At 39.5% G+C, this 21,375-nt stretch overlaps 1 protein-coding gene across 1 annotated transcript in view; it reads left to right on the top strand.

The window, feature by feature from the left end:
- The window catches only part of REEP3 (receptor accessory protein 3), a 56,417-nt gene that overhangs the window by 18,898 nt on the left and 16,144 nt on the right, over nt 1-21,375 (top strand). The window contains exons 3-6 of the mRNA XM_048856076.2: nt 10,427-10,503; nt 11,074-11,194; nt 11,728-11,841; nt 19,151-19,298. Coding sequence (XP_048712033.1) covers nt 10,427-10,503; nt 11,074-11,194; nt 11,728-11,841; nt 19,151-19,298 — 460 coding nt within the window. The remainder of the gene's footprint in view (nt 1-10,426; nt 10,504-11,073; nt 11,195-11,727; nt 11,842-19,150; nt 19,299-21,375) is intronic.

Raw genomic sequence — 21,375 nt, forward strand, 5'->3', positions numbered from 1 at the left:
AGGACCAGCCTAGATGACTTATTGAGGCCCCTTCTAGTTCAAATTTCTATGATTCTATGAAAATAGCCCAACGATGCTTTTTAGTCATGTTTCAGAGTAGAAGTATATATTAAGTGACACCAACTTCAAAACTTAGTTTTTAAAGAATTTTTAATGTTTAAACTAGGGCTGTCGATTAATCACAGGTAACTCACACTATTAACTCCAAAAAATTAATCATGATTAATTGCAGTTTTAATCGCATTGTTAAACAATAGACTACCAATTGAAATTTATTAAATATTTTTGGATGGTTTTTCTACATTTTCAAATATATTGATTTAAATTACAACACAGAATAGAGTTTACAGTGCTCATTTTATATTTTTATTCCAAATATTTGCACTGTTAAAATGATAAAAGAAATTGTTTGAATTCACCTCATACAAGTACTGTAATCTAACCTCTTTATCATGGAAGTGCAATTTACAAATGTAGATTTTGTTTGTTTTATTTCTGAGTGTAGTTATGTAACAAACAATGTAAAACTTTAGAGCGGGGTCGGCAACCTTTCAGAAGTGGTGTGCCGAGTCTTCACTTATTCACTCTAATTTAAGGTTTTGTGTGCCAGTAATACATTTTTACATTTTAGAAGGTCTCATTCTATAAGTCTATAACTAAACTATTGTTGTATGTAAAGTACATACGGTTTTTAAAATGTTTAAGAAGTTTCATTTCTTAATGAAGGGGGAAGGATAGCTCAGTGGTTTGAGCTTTGGCCTGCTAAACTCTGGGTTGTGAGTTCAATCCTTGAGGGGGCCATTTAGGGATCTGGGACAAAAATTGGGGATTGGTCCTGCTTTGAGCAGGGGGTTGGACTAGATGACCTCCTGAGGTCCCTTCTAACCCTGAGAGTCTATGATTTAAAATTAAATTAAAATGCAGAGCCCACCAGATCGGTGGCCAGGACCCGGGCAGTGTGAGTGCTACTGAAAATCAGCTCACGTGCTGCCTTTGGCACGCGTGCCATAGGTTGCCTACCCCTACTTTAGAGCCTAGAAGTCCACTCAATCCTACTTATTCAGCCAATCACTAAGACCAACAAATTTGTTTACATTTATGGAAGATAATGCTGCCCGCTTCTTATTTACATTGTCATCTGAAAGTGAGAACAGGCGTTCACATGGGACTTTTGTAGCTAGTATTGCCAGATATTCTATACATTCGTATCCCCCGTTCGTGCTTCAGCCACCAATCCAGAGGACATGCTTCCATGCTGATGATTCTTGTTTTAAAAAAAAAAAAATGCGTTAATTAAATTTTGACTGAACTCCTTGAGGGAGAATAGTATGTCTCCTGCTCTTTCTCCTGCATTCTTCCATGTATTTCGTATTATAGGAGTCTCGGATGATGACCCAGCACATACTCATTTTAAGAACACTTTCACTGCAGATTTGACAAAACACAAAGAAGGTACCAATGTGAGATTTGTAAAGATAGCTACAGCACTCGACCCAAGGTTTAAGAAACTGATGTGCATTTCAAAATCGGAGACGGATGAGGTGTGGAGCATGCTTTCAGAAGTTTTAAAAGAGCAACAGTCTGATGCAGAAACTACAGAACCCGAAGCATTATCTCCTGCAGCCGTAAACAGACTTGTTCAGCCAGTCACTCAGACAGACAAGAAGTAGGACTGAATGGACTTGTAGGTTCTAAAGTTTTACATCATTTTATTTTTGAATGCAGTTATTTTTTGTACATAATCTACATTTGTAAGTTCAACTTTCATGATAGAGGTTGCAATATAGTTCCTGTATGAGGTGAATTTAAAAATACTATTTCTTTTGTTTTTTTACAGCACAAGTATTTATAATAAACACATAGTGAGCACTGTACATTTTGTGTTCTATGTTGTAATTGAAATCAATATATTTTAAAATGTAGAAAACATCTGAAAATATTAAATAATAAAATACCATTTCTTTAAACAGTGGTGATTAATTGCGATTACTTTTTTTAATTGCTTGACAGCCCTAATTTAAACCTGATCTTGTTTTTCCTGGCCAGTTTTTGTGGCTTGAAAACCACATTTCCCTCTTTAAGCTTTTTCCCATTGCTGATGTGTGACTGTCCAAATACGTGACATTGACTACCCAGGGGAAACAGTGAAGCTGACTAGACAAAAGTAATATCCTAATTTTGAAGTTGTGGTAATCTTGTAAACAGTAGGTAAAAAATCTTTCAGGCATAAATGTGATTTGGCAGTATTCCTTAAATACTGACTGCATTTAAGGGAACTAGTTAGGCATTAAGGAAACACCTAGTTAGGGTGTAATGAGGTGTGGTTTCCCACAATTGCAGCTCCTAGGCCCTGGTCTACATGGGGGAGGAGGGGAGGAGTCAATGTAAGGTACGCAACTTAAGCTACGAGAATAGCATAGCTGAAGTTGATGTACCCAGATTGACTTACCATGGCATCTTCACGGCGGTGAGTCGACTGCTGCCGCTCCCCTGTTGACTCCACTTGCGCCTTTCATGGTGTTGGAGTTCTGGAGTCGACATGAGAGCGCTCGGGGATCAATTTATCGCGTCTAGACTAGATGTGATAAATCAACCCCCAATATATCAATCCTACCTGCCAATGCAGCGGGTAGGATAGACCTACCCTAGGATTCTTGCATGCCAGTTTTCTGCAGGGTTAGGATAACTAGAGCTCCACATTGATTGGCCGTCTCTACAATGGAGGTGAAAATTATCTTTTTAATATTTTTTTAGAGTATGGCAGTAGTGGGGGGGTGGGCATGGTGAAAAGGAACAGTCTTCCATTTGAAATAAATAGGTAGTGAATTTTGAATTTTTGAGTGAAACTTAATGGTGTGTACATGGTTAAATAAATTAATCTTTAGATAAGTCAAGGCTAATTCCCCACTCTGGCACTTCAAGTGTAGAAGATGGGGGCCCACCAGGATTTTAAAAATTAATACTGGCCACTACAGGCTTGTATTAAATTCCCAAGGTAACAGCTTTTCTCTGACCTTGGATTGGTAGATGCTGCCACAACACAAGTGCAGAACCCCTTTGAGAGCCCAGGAAGGCGCTCTTGAGAATTCCTTTCTGTGGGGTACACTCAAGCCCCACCCTGCCCCTCCCCATGGGGGAAGAACTGAGAAGGGGGAGGAGAATCGGCAGTTGCCACCAGCTAATTAAACATGTGCACAAACCTCTTGAGACACACACATCCAATTCTGTTCTTAAAAAAGGTAAATTTTTATTTTTAAAAGAAAAAAAAGAGAATACATCTACTCAGGCTGTTGCTAGATTTTTATTTATTTATTTATTTTACAAGATCTAAGCATCGAGAATATTTTCCTTGAGATCCAGCTTAAAGGCTACAAGCAAAACAAAAGCACTTGGGTTTGCACAGAGGAATCCACAAGCCATAAAGAAATAAAAGGGATAAACCTAATCGCATCTTCCTAGACCTTTCCTGATCTAAGAACATATCTGGGGTTTTAAATGAGTAGTTTCTAGGTATGATACTGATTCCCCCCACCCCCCGATACCTAGCCCAAGCTTCTCAGAGCATACCTGTTGCCTTGTCTGCCTCTCCCCCGGAGGACAGACAGACAAAAGGGGAGTCTGTTTAATTTTAAAAAGTTCTAGCCTTCCCATTGACTCCTTTGGCCAGCTGTCCACTCTTTCCTTTTACCTGTGCATAGCAGTAAGACTTTTTAACCCTTTACAGGTAGAGCAATTAGAGACTGCTACTAAGAGGGATTTTATAGCTGCTGGCGGGGTGTTCATAAAAGGGAGCTACCCTCCCTCTACTTCATTTATCACAGATGGTCTGTACATGGTTGGCCACATGGTGTCCTGACTCTTCTTATATTTTGAAGAGGAGCCTGGAAGTCTCTCTAAGTTACTAAAAATGAGGAAGAGGAGCCAGCCTAAAAGCCTTGAGTAGGGTCTGCTGCCACCTAAGTAGAGAGGAAAATGGTAGCTGCCATTCTGAGACACAGCCAATAATGAGAGTGCAGTTTCCAGCCACCTGCAGAGGAATATGTAGGAGAGCTGTGGAGATGGGATTGAAGCAGTGGGACACTTTACCCAAGAGAGCAAGGGGAGAAGAGGATCAAGTGGTTGTCTAGGCGGTATGTCCAGGAGAGAAAGCAAATGTACAGGGAGAAGAGGACTAGGCAGTACGAGACAAAGGGGGTTTCAGGTAGCATAGGAGGGAACAGAACAGATAAGAGGGGAAATAAAATGCCATGCTGGACTAGACAGTGTAATTAACTATGCTGCAACTAAATATCTAAAAATATATAATTTTTCTTACTACTCTTCCATGTAAGCAATTTTTGTAATTACCAGAGGGATGATCTACAGTTGTAATCAGGAGGGGAGCAAGTCTTCTAGATTCTTCTGTATTCTAAGATATTACCTAAATTATTATAAAATAAAATTGAGAACTGCTGACTTTTCTTCTGAATGCTTGGGTTTGATTTTTGAGCTTTCCTGATTGACTGAAGTCAGGGGAGCAATTGCAAGATTTATTTTGCTATTCTGACAAAGCCATGATTTAATTTAATGCTGTGTCTTTGCTTCAGCTAATTGTCCAATGTTAAAATGGAGAGAGAACCAATTGTAAAGTATAGTAGCTGTTTGTTTAAAGTTTTTCACTTAGGTTTTTCTGATAATTAGATTCCAAATATGAAGCTGCATTTGGCTTTACTCCAGTACCATTCAAAGAGAAAATGGATGGTTGTAAAACTCAAAGGATTTTGAATAAATGCATTCTTCCAGCAATTACTGAAGTGTGCTTAGCTTTGCTGTACCTTATGCAGGTCACTTAGATGAATGGTGATTACATATCTGGATCTAAATTACTAATGAAGGTCCTTTCAGACCGATTAGATTTGTGAATACTTAATAAATCACTTTGTGAATCAGTACAGCTTTATTAAAGTATTTGGTTTTTTTAGGCTTTGCATATTAAGAGTATCATAGCTTTTTAGATTGGTTCAGCTATATGACAAGGGCAATTGAAATGACAGCTAAGTAATGCCAAATAATATTGAATTCCATTTTTTATTTTAGTGTTTTTATGGCAAAGTCCAGTTAGCGTGCGTTTCTTTAATGTTCAGTGCATAAAATATTTAATGAAAATACTGCTATTAGAGTGAGGTATTATGTATCCACACTACTTCCCATTTAGTTGATTTAGATCCACAAATATTTCATGAAATGGTAATATTGCTTTGTAGCAGAGTAGAACAGTTTATATCAATATAATTTAAGTCACTTCATTTAAAATGAAAATGGTTAAAATCATGTCAAAAGATCATAAAGCTAATTTGAGAACTTTTACTTCTGCTATTTTAGATTAAAGCCTTAAACTAGAAATGTGGTGTATATGCGTTTTGTTTACACACAAGCCAAAGTATTCACAATAGTACCGAAATTTGTGCTCCTAAGTCATTTGAAGTCATTCTGGAGCCTGTGTTCCAACTACAAACCCTGATGAAGTATAAATCTGGCTGAAGCATTTTGGCTTTCCTAACTTGTGGAAGTACAATATAAGGGTGGTGGTAGTTGCAAATATAGAATGAGGTATTTGCTTATCAATTGCATTTGAGTTTGTGGTGTTACCACAGTAAGGATGCTAATGAGGCGCCCCCATACTTGTCTTTCTCATTGCAGATGAACATTTGAAGCATGAAACTTACTAAATTATCACTTCAGATTTACAGACTTTTTTCTGACACCTGAATCATTCATGTCATATAGGAAAAAATCCGTATTTGAACACTTCAGCATGGGTTTAGGACCCTATTTCTATTTCTGAACACTTCAGGAGTGGGTGGGGAGGGGTGTGTATGTTCAGAATAGCTCTAATATATTGGAAGTCTAAATGTTGTTAACACTGAAGGAGTTTTGTTTAGAAGTGACAAACTTTATTCCTCTGAAATTTTTAATAAAAATAAAATTTTAGCCCCTTAAGCTACAAACACGTATGTACTTAACTTTACTCACAGCTATATCTACATAATCTTGGTAGTAAAAATATTTTCATTCATCTGCATAACTTAAGAGCAGGCCACTCTTTGCTTGTGGCAAGCAGTGCTATAGATATGTATTACCTTTACTGACAACTTGCAGAACGTCTTCCACAAATTAGGGTGTTTGGCTGTATACTACCGTATAAGCCTAAAAATCAAGTATAGTTATGTTCAATTTTAAGAGTGACTTGTTAACTGGCACCGGTAGACAGCATTCTGTACTGAAAATGAGGTTTTATTGCAGAGGAGAGAATTCGTATGTCTGGAGATTATGTAACTGGCTTCCATCACATAACCAAATCCCTTGTCTTTCCTTTACTTACTGGGAATAAATTGGGTTTAAAAAAGTCCACCAAAGTAATAGAGTTTAGAGCTGTGATTTTAATGAAATGGTCAGTGCAGTCTAAACCTGACATGAGCAATATGGAGCACAATAGTGAAAGAATATGTTTTGGTTGCATGTGCTTATCAGATCTTATTGGTAATATATAGTCCTTCAGAATGATGTCTGATTGGCTTTTTTAGAAGCAGGCCTCTAGATATATGAATAGGGACTTGGTTTTTAGAGTATGGCTACTATAGCAAATCTACAGACTTCTTACTTTTTGCAGTAGTAGTTTTTCTGGAGAATGGGACATCAGAACTGTCTCATGTGCTAGTCAGCATCACAGTGACTGTGAAGTGTCATATCTGTGCCAGTCAGTCTCTGTCCTTAACCTTTTTTTGATCCCTGTTATTTACATCATAGTTTAATACAATTCCTTGAAGTCATTCTATTTTACAAAATGTAGATCTCCTTACTCAACTACTTTGAGGAAAAAGATGGTCCTTCAAGCAGACATTAATCATTTTGGACTAGCACAGTCCTTGTCCGACCTGTTTTTGCTTGCCTGTTTACAAAGATAAACCTGTTACTTCAGGAGTGGGCAAACTTTTTGGCCCGAGGGCCACGCTGGGGTTGTGAAATGGTATGGAGGGCCAGGTAGGGAAGACTGTGCCTCTGCAAACAGTCTGGCCCTAACCGCGGCCCCGGGAACCCACCTCCTATCCAACCCTCCCTGTCCCGACTGCCCTGACCCCTATCCACAACCCTGCCCCCTGACAGGCCCCCTGGGACCCCTGACCCATCCATTTCCCCCCCACACTCCTTGTCCCCTGACCACCCCCTCCCAGGACCCCCGTCCCTAACTGCCCCCTCAGGACGCCACACCCTATCCAACCCCCCCCACCCCCCCGGGTCCCTGTCCTCCCCCTCCTGGGACAACACCCCCTATCCAGGCCCCCCCCCCATTCCCTGTTTCCTGACTTTCCTCCCCACCTATGCCCCATCCACCTGCCCTCTGAGTACCCCCTGGGACCTCCTGCTCCTTATCCAGTACCCTTCTCCCCTGCCCCCTTACCATGCCACTCTGAGCAGCAGGACAGGCTTATTGGAAAGCCTGGGAGGTGGGTGGGCGCAAGCTATGCTGCCTGCGTGGCTGCGGGGGCTAGCCTCCTCAGCCGGGAGCTCAGGGGCCGGGCAGGGTGGTCCCACAGTCTGGATGTGGGCTGTGGTTTGCCCACCTCTGTGTTAATTCAATAGGAGGTGTTAATATTGTGGGGAGTTCTGGATTCTGCTGACTCTAAGCTGCCGTAACTTCCTTAGGCAAGTACAGGAGCCCAGGTTGTGGTGTGGGGGAGGAGGAAGGTATATAAAGTCTTTTAGTTGAGGAATTGTCACCCAGTGAGAGATTTGAAATGTTGAGAGAAATTTGTTTTACATCTGTGCCTTAAACCCATGTCTGCCTTAGCTGGTAAAGTTCTTCATCTATTGTTGATGCAGATCATAAACGTCTTCCTTAAAGTTTAGAGGCTACTGCCTTGAAGGAAGCAGTGGTATGGCCTTTGTTCATGAAACAATTGTTTGATATTGACTGTGGCCAGTAATATATCACATCTTACTTTTTTGAGAGAGGTTGTAGTGAGGACTCTTTTTATCTAGATGCTTCAGGTCTCTTTTGGTTATTGTCAGTCTTAGTACAGATGTGGTTTTGTCACAGACTGCATTAGTCAATGCAACCAATCTCCTTTATCTTCACTCATTGCCAATGTGTCTTCGCTGATATTGGAATTATCTGATACCTTCAGTACTTTTAATCATAAGGTCCTGTTGACTCACCTGCAGACCTTGGTGATAGTGGATGGGGTAGCTATTCAGTGGCTTTGTTCTTTTATCTCTCACATGGCAGTGGGTAATTCTCTCCTTTAATAGGAGATTTGGATTAGGGGGTGATATTGCCACCCCTTGATGGCAGTGAGCTTCTGTAAAGGGAAGTGGTGTCCTTCAGTGGCATGATATCGAGGAGTTCTTTCCTTACAACACAGTTGTCAGACACAGTCTGGACAAATACCAATAATTGAGGTTTATCTTGTATATCGCATGACTCATGCAAAGAGATGCTCAAATACTCTCACTGCTGAAGTTGCAATTGCAGTTGTGATTCAATGTCGCTGTTCAGGTCGGAGATTCTGCGTTCTATTGTGTGGCATGAAAGCTGCAGGCCAGAAATTTTCTTCTGTAGATTCTTTCTTCGGTGACAGGTTTGAAATCACATTAGTGAAGCACATTTTTATAAACTCACTTTCAGAGTAGGGATTTTTTGCATGGGTTATGTGCCAGGCCACGTAATAGGAGGCTAACGTTACAGTCTGTGATCGGTTGGCAAATCTGGTGGGGAACTGGGCTTCTACATCTGAGAGGTGGGTGTCATCCCTCCCCCCCCCCCCCCAAAGTTTTCAGTTAAAGTGTGGCGTTCAGAACCTTGTGGGAATTCTTGATCCATATATACATGGCTAGAAGCGGAATGATGCTGCAAGTTTGAAGATTTGAACTGAGAGATGCATATCTGGCAAAGAAGACACATGGCCTTATTATGTTCAACAAAAAAGTACTTTATTCTCCCACCTGTTGGAAGCCTTGATTTTTTTCATCTGTATTTTCTTTTTCCGTTTGCACTTGCCTTCCATTGTTAGATGGGTAAGAGAAGTTTTGATTAAATATTTCCACACCAGCTAGTCACTGTGTACTTTATTCAAGGAGACACAGGCTCCAGCCAGGGGTTGCTGGCCTTTCACCAAGTCCACACCCCCACCTGCCTCTTCCTGCTCCATGCCGCCCCTTCCCCCAGTGAGCTGTGTCCTTGCTCCTCCCCCTCTCCCTTCCAGAGTCTCCTGCTGGTATGAAACAGCTGATTGCTGCAGGCAAGGGGACTGAGGACCTTACTCCTCCCTCTCCCAGCTGCGATCAGCTGTTTCACAGCTTCAATGCTCTTCCGGGGAGGGGGAGGAGCAAGGCTGCAGCACCCAGCCCCCCTCCCTCCCTTCCCCCGAGCTGCCTCCAATGCTGCGAAACAGCTGATCGCGGCAGGGGAGGGGTTGGGCATTGTGTCCTTGTGCCTCCTTCCCAGAGCTGCCTCAATGCTGCAAAACAGCTGATCATGGCGTGAGGGAGGGGCAGATGCTCATGGGGGGGGGGGCGGGGAGTGTCTGCAGGCAGAAGGTGCTGGGGGAAGGGTAGGGGGCTGACAGGGGCTGCTGGTGGATGCTGAGCACCCACCATTTCCCCCCCCCCCCCCGAGTTGGTTCCTGGCAGGAGCCACATATTATCTTTTGAAGAGCTGCATGCGGCTCCGTAGCTGCTGGCTGGCCACCCCTGCATTAGAGACTTCACCAGTTTACCATCCTAATTTCATATTGTTGTATCCAGCATAATGGGAATTCTCTTCCACCTACAGCCTTGTGGAGAAGAAGCTATTTTGTAGAACCATGATGGAAAATGAACATTTAATCATTTTTAGCTGCACATAGTGGGGAGAAGATTTTAGTTTAGGCTTTTCGGGGCTCTCTTGTTTAGTAAAGATTCGCTTTTTGAAAAGGGCATCTTAATGACTGGTTGTTTTCAAGTCTGATTCTCTGTTTTTGGCAGTGGAGAGCAGACACAGTATGAGTTTCCACTCGATGACCATTTTGTAGAGAAGTTCCACAGCTTAATTACACAATGGTTTTTTCCCCTGTTTGCAGCTGGTTGGAAGCAGAACCAGACCTGTCAGTCAAGGCAGGTTGGGAGGGATCACATTGCTGAAAATACCAGCAGCTTTAGACAGTTGCCTCCAGACCATCTTCTCAGAACAACAGCAAAGCAAAACAAAACCTACTTGTTCTTGTGATTTGGAAATTTGGGTTTGTGTTGTGTGGTGTTTTTAAAAATAAAAAAAAAGTCACTCAATATGACCAAGGGAAAGACACTGCTCAATTTCTTGTGTTGTAGCAGCAATTAAACGTTTTTTATTCTAGAAGTGGAAATTTAAATTAAAACTTTTCTATTAAAGATAATGTCTTTTCATTCTCAGGTTCGATGGATGATGTACTGGATTGTGTTTGCTCTTTATACAGTTACTGAAACAGTAGCAGACCTAATGATCTCTTGGTAAGATTTTGCATAATATGGAACATGGGATGGTATAATTTTTTTCTGATGATTTAATGTAGAGATGATAATGTAATTACCAACTTTTATTTATAGGTGACCTTTCCAAGAACTGCTGTAAGGAACTTGCATAATGAATAGTGTCCCCCATTTCTAAATTTGTGGTGCCTTTTAATTCCTTACAGAGTAGGGATAGAAAAATGCTACTCATGCAGTAAAGCACAAGAGAGGAGAATGGAGTTGTAAAACTCATGCAAAAAAAATCTGGTGTCATAAATAAAATAGTGTATTGCAAGAAAATATGGAAAGATTTTTAAATCTCTTACCCTTTCTGCTTTTGATGGCATTACATTAAATGAAAACCAAATAAAAGTCAACGAAACAGATAATGCTCTCTTAAATAATTAATTTTAAATCAATATAGATGTTAAGAACCTTAGATGAAAAGGTAGTGTCACATTTTGTTGCAAAAAACAAACTTGTTACACATTTTTTTACAAGGCTTTGTTTTTGGTAGTGAATTAACATCTACCTTCTTATCAGAGTATTTGCATAACTTTTTATCTGCAGGCTTCCATTGTATTATGAGTTGAAGATCGCTTTTGTTATTTGGCTGCTCTCTCCATATACTAGAGGGGCAAGTTTAATGTATAGGAAGTTTCTCCATCCTCTTCTTTCTTCAAAGGAACGGGTAAGAAATTATTATTTTCAAAGTTTGGCATTAAATGCAAGAATTAAATCTTTTTTTTTTTTTGTGCTTAAACGTTAATATATTAACTGAGGCCATGTCTGCACTACCGCTTATGCCAGTGAAACTTATGTTGCTCAGGGGCGTGAAAAAACACCTCCCTGAATGACAAGTTTCACCGTCATAAGTGGTGGCATGCACAGTGCTTCGCCCACTGACGTAACTACTGCTGCCGCCCATTAAGGGTGGTTTAAATATGTTGACAGGAGAGCTCTCTCTCCTGTTGGCATAGAGCGGCTACACGAGAGATCTTACAGTGGTGCAGCTGCATTTGTACAGCTGTCCCACTGTAAGGTCTGTAGTGTAGACATAGCCTAATACACTTAATATAAGTTTAAAATATATTTATATTTCATCTTCAAGTCTTCTATCAAAATTTTGATGATAAAATAATGCTATGGGGTAATACTACTTTATGACTTTCAGGGGTTTTGTGTGCAAACTTAAATATGTATTTTGATTTGATTTTTTTTTAGGAGATCGATGGGTATATTGTACAAGCCAAAGAACGAGGTTATGAAACTATGGTGAATTTTGGGAGACAGGGTTTAAATTTGGCAGCTACTGCTGCAGTGACTGCTGCTGTGAAGGTAAATTCATTTATACTAAACAGTTCAGAGTAAATATTATGGACAAAAAGGTGAAGTGGTATTGGATATTTACCCATCTTAAGTCAAAGAATTAATTCTAAAAGTAACGTGTTTAAAAATAGGGGGATGTAATTTAAGGACTGCAATTTTGTGAGCATCTTTATACTATGTCTGTTGGTTTTAAAATGAATAGCATGTAAATTTTTGGATCATGGAGATCCGCTGAGTGTGGTAAATCAAAATATAGACTACACTGTTATGTTCAAGCTATTAGTGAAAGATGAACATTCTTTTTTTTCTGTCTTTGTTGCACTTTCTTGCTGGTAATCACACTGTTTACAGGATTTCTGGCTTCTTTCTGCGGTCTTTCTTCAATCAAGCTGAGGTAACTGCATCTGCAAAATAAGGCATGAAATATTACTACCCCAGATAAAAGCTGGTTTGTGCGATTAATTCCTAGTTTGTGATTTCAGATCCAATTTTTAAAGTAATGCACTACATGAAAGCTTGCCTCATAGTTGTCTGATTTGCATATTCTTGCTTTGAGTAGCATTTTTATGTTAAATGTAATGTCAGTTTAATAACTTGTACATATTCATGGTTGCCTGCCACTTAACTGAAATTAATGAAGGGGGTTTCCCAAAATATTTGATTGAAAAGCCACTAACTGAAGGCAACCAAGAAAGCTGTCAACTTTTAATTCGTGAAATAAGTCTAGAAACAACTTATACGCTTGAAAGATTTATTTTGGTTAACATAGAAGATTGAAGAGGTTGAACTGACTAGTATAGTTTAATCTTTGAAGTGTAAACTGCACTTTTTTACTTTAAAAAAAATGCAGGAAATAGCATTTGGAATTCATACATTCTGATTTGGTAAACAATTTCAGGTGTAATTTCCAGTGAAAACAAGTGAAACTAGAATGCTTAAAGTAATGGTATTGAAAAGTTTTTAAAGCTCCAAATAAGCCACTAAAAAGTAATATATAGAAATGTTATGTAAACATCTTAAAATGGCAACACAGTTGACCTGTTGTTTGGGAGAAACATGTTGACTGTTGGGCTTTTGGATCCAATGAGGAAAATTAAACAGACTTCCATAAAAGGAATATTTTTCACATTACCACTTAAAGATATCTGTCAGATTGCCCTGATTTTGGCATTTCTCTTGACAACATTGTAAGCAGTTTCACTTTCTGGTTTTCATACAATAGTGCATGTTGCACTGTTTGGGATGTTCAGACACTGCACGGTATGTGTTTCAAAGTTTCCATTGGAATATTAATTATAAAACATTTTCCTTGGTCTGAAATTTAAAATTTAGATCTATAAACCTAAATATTCACCTGTATCATTAAGATGTGATAAATTGATTCAGCCGTCTCTGGTGTGATGCCAGTCAGCCCAGCAAAAAGCTAGCCTGTTGCTATCCCAACATCTAACACTCCTTACGTCTTATTACCTAAATGTAACTTATAATACCAATAAAATTGAATACTGTAATTCATACGATTGTAGAGTTTGTATAAACAGCTGTCCACCTTTTAAAATGCTATAATTAAGAAAACATTCTTTTGTGTAAAGGTTTATTTTTAAACAAGACTCGGAAGAAGTATCCAAACTTTTATTTTCTAGGACTCCTTAACTCTTTAAAAGTGAGATTTTTCTGCCTGAGTGGTCTTCAAAAGATCATTGTAATTATAAAGAAAAGTGCATGGTGAGCTTATGTTTGCTGGACATTTGTTTCATATTGGTGGTGGTTGTTTGTTCTCATGTATTAATCATTTTAAGTTATTAATGCTACATGCATGAAGCCATAACAATTTTAAACAAATTATATTCCTATGGCAGTATGCCCTAAATATCAGAGTGGGAACTGGGGACTGGGAGGGAATATCAAAAATAGTCGTTTTTAACTAATGTGAACTCTTTTAAAAGGAGGTTAGTATTGCTGTTTGAGCAGAACACTCCTATTTTAATTTGCCACACTGTGCACTCTGAAAAGATAAAATGACCACCTGCAGTATTACACTACTGCTTTGTGGTCATTTCCCTCCCTCCAATATCTGGCCGGCCGGCCATGATTACATCACAATGATTGACTTCTGGCTGGCCAGGAATATTCAAAGATACAGAATTTGAAGTTACATTCAGACCCAGCTATTCCTTTCTCTCTGAAGTAACAAATAATTTCTGCCTCAGTGTCAATGAGGTTTGGATTTCAAAGCCATTCAACTGTGAATGGAAGGATACTTATTCCGTTTTTAATTTTGTTATGCATCCTCATGAATATCTGTACAATTAATCCAATGCAAATAAGTTGCTTGGGAAAAATGACAGTCATACAATCAATGTGATTGTAAAGAGGAGGGAGAGAGAGAGCAAACTCCCGAGAACTCTTAAGCTATATTAATATCAGAAATTCTCTCTTTAATGCCCTATGCCATTCCAAAAGCTTGGGTGTAATTCCTTCATGTTTGCACTTGGAGATTGCACATGTGTTCTTTCTGGAGACTTCATTCCTACTATATAAAGGACTTGCTAAGTTTGCCCAAGTCAGCTGTTCCTGCCTCCAACAAGTGAAGAGAACAATACCTTTTAACAGCTGACATTGAAGAAGGAGACTTGCAATTCCAGAAATTATTTTACGACTGGGACAACCCACACTGTAGTTTTCCACATCTATACCCAGGGTGTTACAGATGGCCTTGAGCCTGCCTGTCTCTCTGCCTTGGTGGACTTCTTGTATATTTGTGCATTTAGTATATCTGCCTTCCAGCCTCTACCCACGTTGATCCCCAGAGGCTGATGCAAGGATAGTTGCACTTGGCTGGTAAATGAGAATAGCCTCCCTCAAGAAGTCTGGAGAATCATGTGGACAAAAATTTCTGTTGAATTGGGTGCTTACCTCAGGGCAAATCAACAAAGGTTGAGTCTACTTTTGAAGAGAGATCTTCAGTACTTATGGCTCCATCACTCTAGTATCTGAACACCTCACAATTTTCAATGTATTCACCCTCACAGTATCATGTGAGGTTGGAAAATACTAAAATCCCATTTTATAGACGGGGAAACTGAGGCACAGAGATAAGTGACTTGCCCAAGGTCATGCAGGGAGATCATTTTGAATTATCTGGCCAAGTTTTTGATATGGCTATCTAAACGTTTTATCCTGTTTTATCCTGCTTTAGAGGAATACTCAGCTGCATTTGGGAGGGCTAAACAGTTGAAACTGTCTCAGAGGCTGCTATGATCAGTCTGCAGTTTCATCTTTGTCAGACTTTACATACATCATTAGGACCATGTTGAGAACCATAGTGGCCTTTATAACAGTAGAAAGGCTTCTTTGGCTGAAGCAGCGGTTGGCTGATCAGATATTTAAGGCCAGATTGGTCACTTAACCTTTCAGTAGGACTGCTTTTGGTGAAGAACTCCAGCAGCCAAAGCCTTTCATAGATAAGGGGAACATAGGGCTGCAACATCACAGGCACCTCTCCTTCTGTTCAGTACTAATCTCAGCCTAATGGGATAGGCTTACTCTTTCCACTGTATAGCTCAGGGAAAATTTTTCCTGAAAACAAGGCCTTGGACAAAATTATTGCTTTTGTCCCAAGGAAGAGCTTAGACGACACAGCTACATTTTCCATCTTAAGTAAACAACATGAAGGTATACTGAGGCATGCACCCCCTTCAATCCCCAAGGTTAATCACCACCAGCTAACAAGTGTTTAAACATCACTGTTTGTTTACAGTAGGTGCTAATTGATGTTTCAACCACTGTTAGTTAACCTGCATTAGCTAACACAAATTAAAACAGTCAATTTTCTTAGTCTAGAGGTGCCCTTGGTCAGGTTTTTGTGAAGCTAGTCTGTGTGCAGTGACCACATGCTTTTTACCAGAGCATGTCAGCTATTTTAAATATATCATCTGAGAGGCTGTTACATGTCGACTTGTGTGCGGGGAAAGGATAGTGATATTGAACCCAAAGCTCTGCCTGCACCTCTCTTCCTGGATTTTGAATCATAAAGGTGTCACACAGTCATAACATTTTAAGAAACTAATTAAAACAAAACACAAGCATGGGTTAATATGTGCAGCAGTGCACTGTGGTGAGGAAGCCCTAAATACAAGGCTTGTATTTTAATCTTTTATTTAGTGGGTATATTTGGTGTCCCAGGTTTTCAGTGATTTCATAACTGTGTAATTAACCCCTTCATGTGGAATTGTGCTTCAAAAATCTTTATTCATTTAAAAGAGAATTTTAAACTTTATGTGGAGATAGCCTTGAAAATGTGCCATGTAAACTGATTCAGCAATATTTGCCTGTGTCTGTAGAGAGTCTGTAACAGTAGCTGTGAGAGATGTGAGATGAATGGGGTAGTTTAATCAAGAGCTCATGGAGTCTGAAATTGCAGAATTTGGCATTTTTCCAAGATACCATGGACTTTACACTGCAGCACTTTTACTGTGGAATACATCGATTTGCTGCAGATAAAATTTTCCTTTGTTGCCCTGGCCTGCCAGGATTTGCCTGCAGCTGCCTCTTCCTCTCCAACTTTCCACGAGAGGGAGTTAATTACAGTATATTCTCCCTGCAGTGTTCCATGGACCAAGCACCAGGGAGTCAGAGAGACAGAATTAGGGAGCAGGAGGAGTCAGAGGTGTAGACTGGCAAAACAGCACAGCTGCGGATACTCAGGGAGCTCAGCTCCTGGAGCTGGTTAAAGGCTTCCTGTTGCCTTTGAATACATTAGCCAGGCCACTGTTACAAAATCATGGTGTCTGAGACCTGAAGAGGGGTGTTATGCTTTTTGGGCAGCGTAGTGGGAAGTACCATGCTGGAAGATAATTAGTGAGAGTTTAACAAATTATCAACTAAGTCACAGGTGTGTGTGTGTGTAGTTGAGAATTGGATTTAAGAGTATTTCATCATGTAGTAAACTAATATTCCTGTGGAAATTTGAGCTGCAGAGAGAGAAAAGACTTGATCCTTATGAATGCATTATTTAAAAAATATTTTTCTATTAAATATCTTTTATCATTTTGTGACCTTTAAATTCTAGTAATTAGAAGTGGCTTTTTGGCTGTCATTTTGGGTTCCATTGTATCATGATATGAAGAATAATATTGGCCTGCCACGGAATTGTTTCTTCAGTAGCTCCTTCATTATTGTTCATTAGCAGCAGTGCCTAGAGGCCCCAATCAGGATAGGGACCTGTTGTGCTTCACACAGTGAACGTGTGTAGTAAGTCACAGTCACTGTTTTCCAATAGTATATGAAAGTTATTCCAGTTTCATCCTCTGTGTTCCGTAAAATGTAATTAAGGATTTGCAAGACCTATTCATTTAACAACAACAAAAAAAGATTTCCAATGTTTTATTTGCTATCTGCAGAACAAAGTTGATTGACATTTTCAATCTTGGAGGGTATATATGGGATGAAGGAGCCCTGATGGAGCCATTTTGTATCATCTTTTATATGCACATTGAGTGAGGCAGTGCTCCACAAGAGCCCTTGTCTCACTGAGTGCACAGCTTTCATAGGACACAGCATTACCTTCCTCTCTGCCAAACACTTCTGCTTTTTCTATGTTCTCTTGAAAATTAACTTAAAAGTTCTATCCAAAACCTACACTGAAAAATATAGCAGCAAAGTAGATTACTAAAATTGGGAAACATTAAATACTAGGATTGCAACTCTAGTTCTTCTCTGTGCATGTGCATTACAGTTGTCCATTTCATCGTCATATATTATATTAGTTCCACAGAAATAATTAGGTAATGCTTAGTGAAAGAGTTTAGATTGTAAATGGGTGTTCGTGTGGGCCTGTTCTTCATTTTGGGTCCCTCACTGCAAAGATTGGGTATTGTGTAGTGATTGAAGCTGGGGTCTACTTATTGATCAGTGATAAAAATATATCTCCTTTGCCTCATTCACTGCATGCAGATTGTATTGCAATGCACAGACACAAGGGTGACCCTAGGCAAAACACACTAATGTGTATATAGGATAAAAGTATAGTATCTTATCAGCATGTTTGTTGATTGATATTTGTATCAAATACTTTTCATACTGTGGAGAAACAAGTACAAGTACATCTTTATGTAATATGTTTTGGTAATTTTAATTAAAGGGCTATTACAACTACATTCAGATATATTTGAAAAGTGGTACTAGGTGGTACATTGTCTGATGGATTGGGCATTAAAGGCTTTTTTTGGGGAAAAATCTCTTTTAATCCACCTAGAATAAGGAATAAATAAATCAGAAATAAAAAGCAGTGTCCAAAAGCATTAGGAATTGGGACTACTAACTTAATTCATGATTTTTAAAAATTCCTTTTACAAGGTATAGTCTAATGCTAAGCTTGAACAAAATGCTCCTTGTCACAGTTCTCAGGGTAACTGCACCTCTGACCCCTTTGTGGCCTCCTTCAGGGTACCCCACTAAAAATCAGGCCTCTAGCCATTATCTTTCTTAGGGCGGAGTCCCACAACTCTCTCTGTCTAGACTGCGGATTTAGGCTGCAATTCTTCAGTTCACTGTGATCATCTCAGCAGGTCTGTATTTAGTTTAGCACTTACAGTCCTGGTCTCTCAGGGGCAATGACAGAGTTAATCTGTGACCAGTCAGCCTTTGTAAAGCCAAGTATTTATTTGGAACAAAAGCATTGTAGAGAACACATCTTAAAAACAATAAACTGCTTACATGCATGTCTGGTTTCCCAGGTGTCACCCATCTTCCACATGGGCACCTTAGCAGATTTTTAAAGTACTTCAGGTCCTCTCAGAGGGCCAGCCCCTCTGGGCCCAGTCTGAAGTCTGTCAGTTCTTGGATCAAGGGGAATGAGCTCTCTCCCCATGTTAGGGTGGTCACGTTGTATAGTTTTTTGTTATTTCTTTGACAGCCTGTTTAATGAGGTTGTGCCAGTATATAGGATCTCCCTAGAGGGCAAAGCTTCTCCAGACTTGTTCCTTGTCTAAGGGTTTGCCCTGTGACTTTAGTTCCTGCAGGAAGCTCCTGTAATTTTCCAGTGGAGCCAGAATACAATCCCATAAAGACACACGTAACATTTATAAAGTTGATAGTCTTGAATATTCCATGTGTCCATAGTATGTCACAATATTTACGTGAAGAAAAAACACAAACATGAATGCTGCTTAAAACAAATGAACATCTACTGCATGACTCTGTTAAGAGAATTTTGTAATACAGCAAGAAAGCATGTACTTAACCTTACCTCAATTTGAAGAGCAAATCTAAAGTTTTCTCCATTTTTTTCTTGAAAAGTGCTATCATTGTGTTCCAGGGTCAAGGTGCAATAACTGAACGGTTGAGAAGTTTCAGTATGCATGACTTAACAGCTATTCAAGGAGATGAGCCAGTGGGACAAAGATCCTATCAGACTTTACCTGAAATCAAAAAGAAAACGAAAAGTTCTGTCAATGAGTCTCTGGGTATGTATCTTGTTAAAGTTTTGGGGTACTCATGTTAAATTCTGATATGTAAAAGCCAGGAAGTGGAAAGAGCAGAACTTTTTTATTCTCTTAAATATTTGTGGTGGAAAAAACCCCAATCTCTTCCTGCAAATTTGAATAGATCTGGTTTGATATGCAGTGTTTTCAACTAGGATTATATCCATCAAAACTGAGCTTCTGAACGCTTTTCTTGGTGGTTCTTTTCCCTTCGTGGCTCTACTGGGGGAGATATGAGGATAATCTATTTGCTATCTATCTTGTTGAGTCTGTGGTTTGTGTTGCTAACTTAAATAAATAAGTAAAAGAAATGCTGACGTGCAAGTCAGATTTATTGGATGCTACCCATAATTGTCACTGTTGATGTCATGGAACATGTGAAAAGTTGTGGCAATTAAGTAAATCGGAAGAGAACAAACTAATGAAAAAAGGGTGAATGTAACAGGCTTTTTAAAAAGATGGTTAAAAAGTGAACATGCTTGTAGCAACAAAAGTAATTTTAGTCCATTGAGGAGCTGCCATAGGAAAATTAAAATTTGGGAGTGAAGAATAGTACTTAGTGACACAGCATTTCAGTTTCTGTGCTGTATCTTAAGTGCAAATGCACAAGTTAACAGGTGGTTTTCCAGAATTTTTTGACACTGTAGATTAAATAGTAAAGTTTCTGGAAGGTATCACAACTTCCATTATTAATGAATAGCACTTATGAATCTCTGCGCTACTTTAAAGAAAATGAAAAAGTTCAGAAGGGTAGAAATCATCCCTTATAGCTAAGTTTTTGCCATGGATATTTTTAGTAGAAGTCCTGGACAGGTAACAGGCAATAAACAAAAATTCACGGGAGCCCGTGACCTGTTCTGACTTTCACTAAAAATATCCCTGACAAAACAGGTAGGCGGGTTCAGCACACAGTGCTGCTGGGGCTCCTGGGTCCCCCACCTCTCTGGTGCTTGGGAGCTCTGGGGTCCCCTCCCTGTGGGGCTGGGCTGCTGTGGAGTCCCCTTGCCCTCAGGGCAGCTGGGAGCTGCAGGGTCCCCCTGTTGCGGCCGGGCTGCTGCGGGATCCCCACCAGGGCTGGGGGTGGGAGCTGAGGAGGTGGCTGGGAGCTCCAGCCCCGGGGCAGAAAATATCACAGAGGACAGTGGAAATTACGGATTCCATGACTTCGTGACATAATTGTAGCCTTACTTATAGCTGAAGTCTGACCAAAATTATAAAAAAATAGCTGCTGCCTCTTACAAAGGAATAGTTCTGCTTTATTTTCCTCCTTTCTGTTTCATTTAAGTTGGGGGTAGTCAATAGGCAGACTGTGGGCCAAATCCGGACCGCCAGATGCTTTTGAAAGGACCCCAAAATCTTTTCATTTACTTATCATTAGTGTCGGTTTATTATTATGATTATTATTATTTTTCTCTGGAGGCTAGACCTTGACTATATCTTTGACCAAGAAATTTGGACCTTGACACAAAATAGACTACCCCTGATTTAAGTATTGAAAAGCCGAAGGTAAGTATTACATGAAAAAGGCTTTCATTATTTAAATAATATCCATACAGGGCATTTCCTGGGGACTAAGAGCTATCTGGAGCAGGTGATAACATTAGCTTGAGCTGAGGATCAATTCCCAGGAAGTGCCTGGCATAGAGACCGTCATCTAAATAAAATATGAGAATTGGTCAGTGGAAAAGCCTACAAATTCCTATTGTATGTGTACATATGGTTGTATTACAGGTGATGCAGCTGCTATGTACATGGTGTTTCTAGATAACTAATACATTATCTGTTGAATTGTTTGACAATCCTGTTTGAGTAAATGAACATTTATCCTAATACAAATTAGTTTCATCTAAATTATCTGTATTATTAAATCGTAAAATATTTAGTCTTGTTAAACTTGATCCATTTAGTAATCTACTTGTTTGTTTTTTGCATTTTATATGTATTTTCTATTTCTAGATACAAAATAAAATGTTTCAGAAAGGTCGTAGCTAAGCTTTGAAATTGTATATTGGAAACAGCTGCGTCCTCTGGTGAGAATCTTAATAACTCAGTTAAATTT

Source organism: Caretta caretta, chromosome 7, assembly GCF_965140235.1.
Source record: "Caretta caretta isolate rCarCar2 chromosome 7, rCarCar1.hap1, whole genome shotgun sequence".
NCBI lineage: Eukaryota > Metazoa > Chordata > Testudines > Cheloniidae > Caretta > Caretta caretta.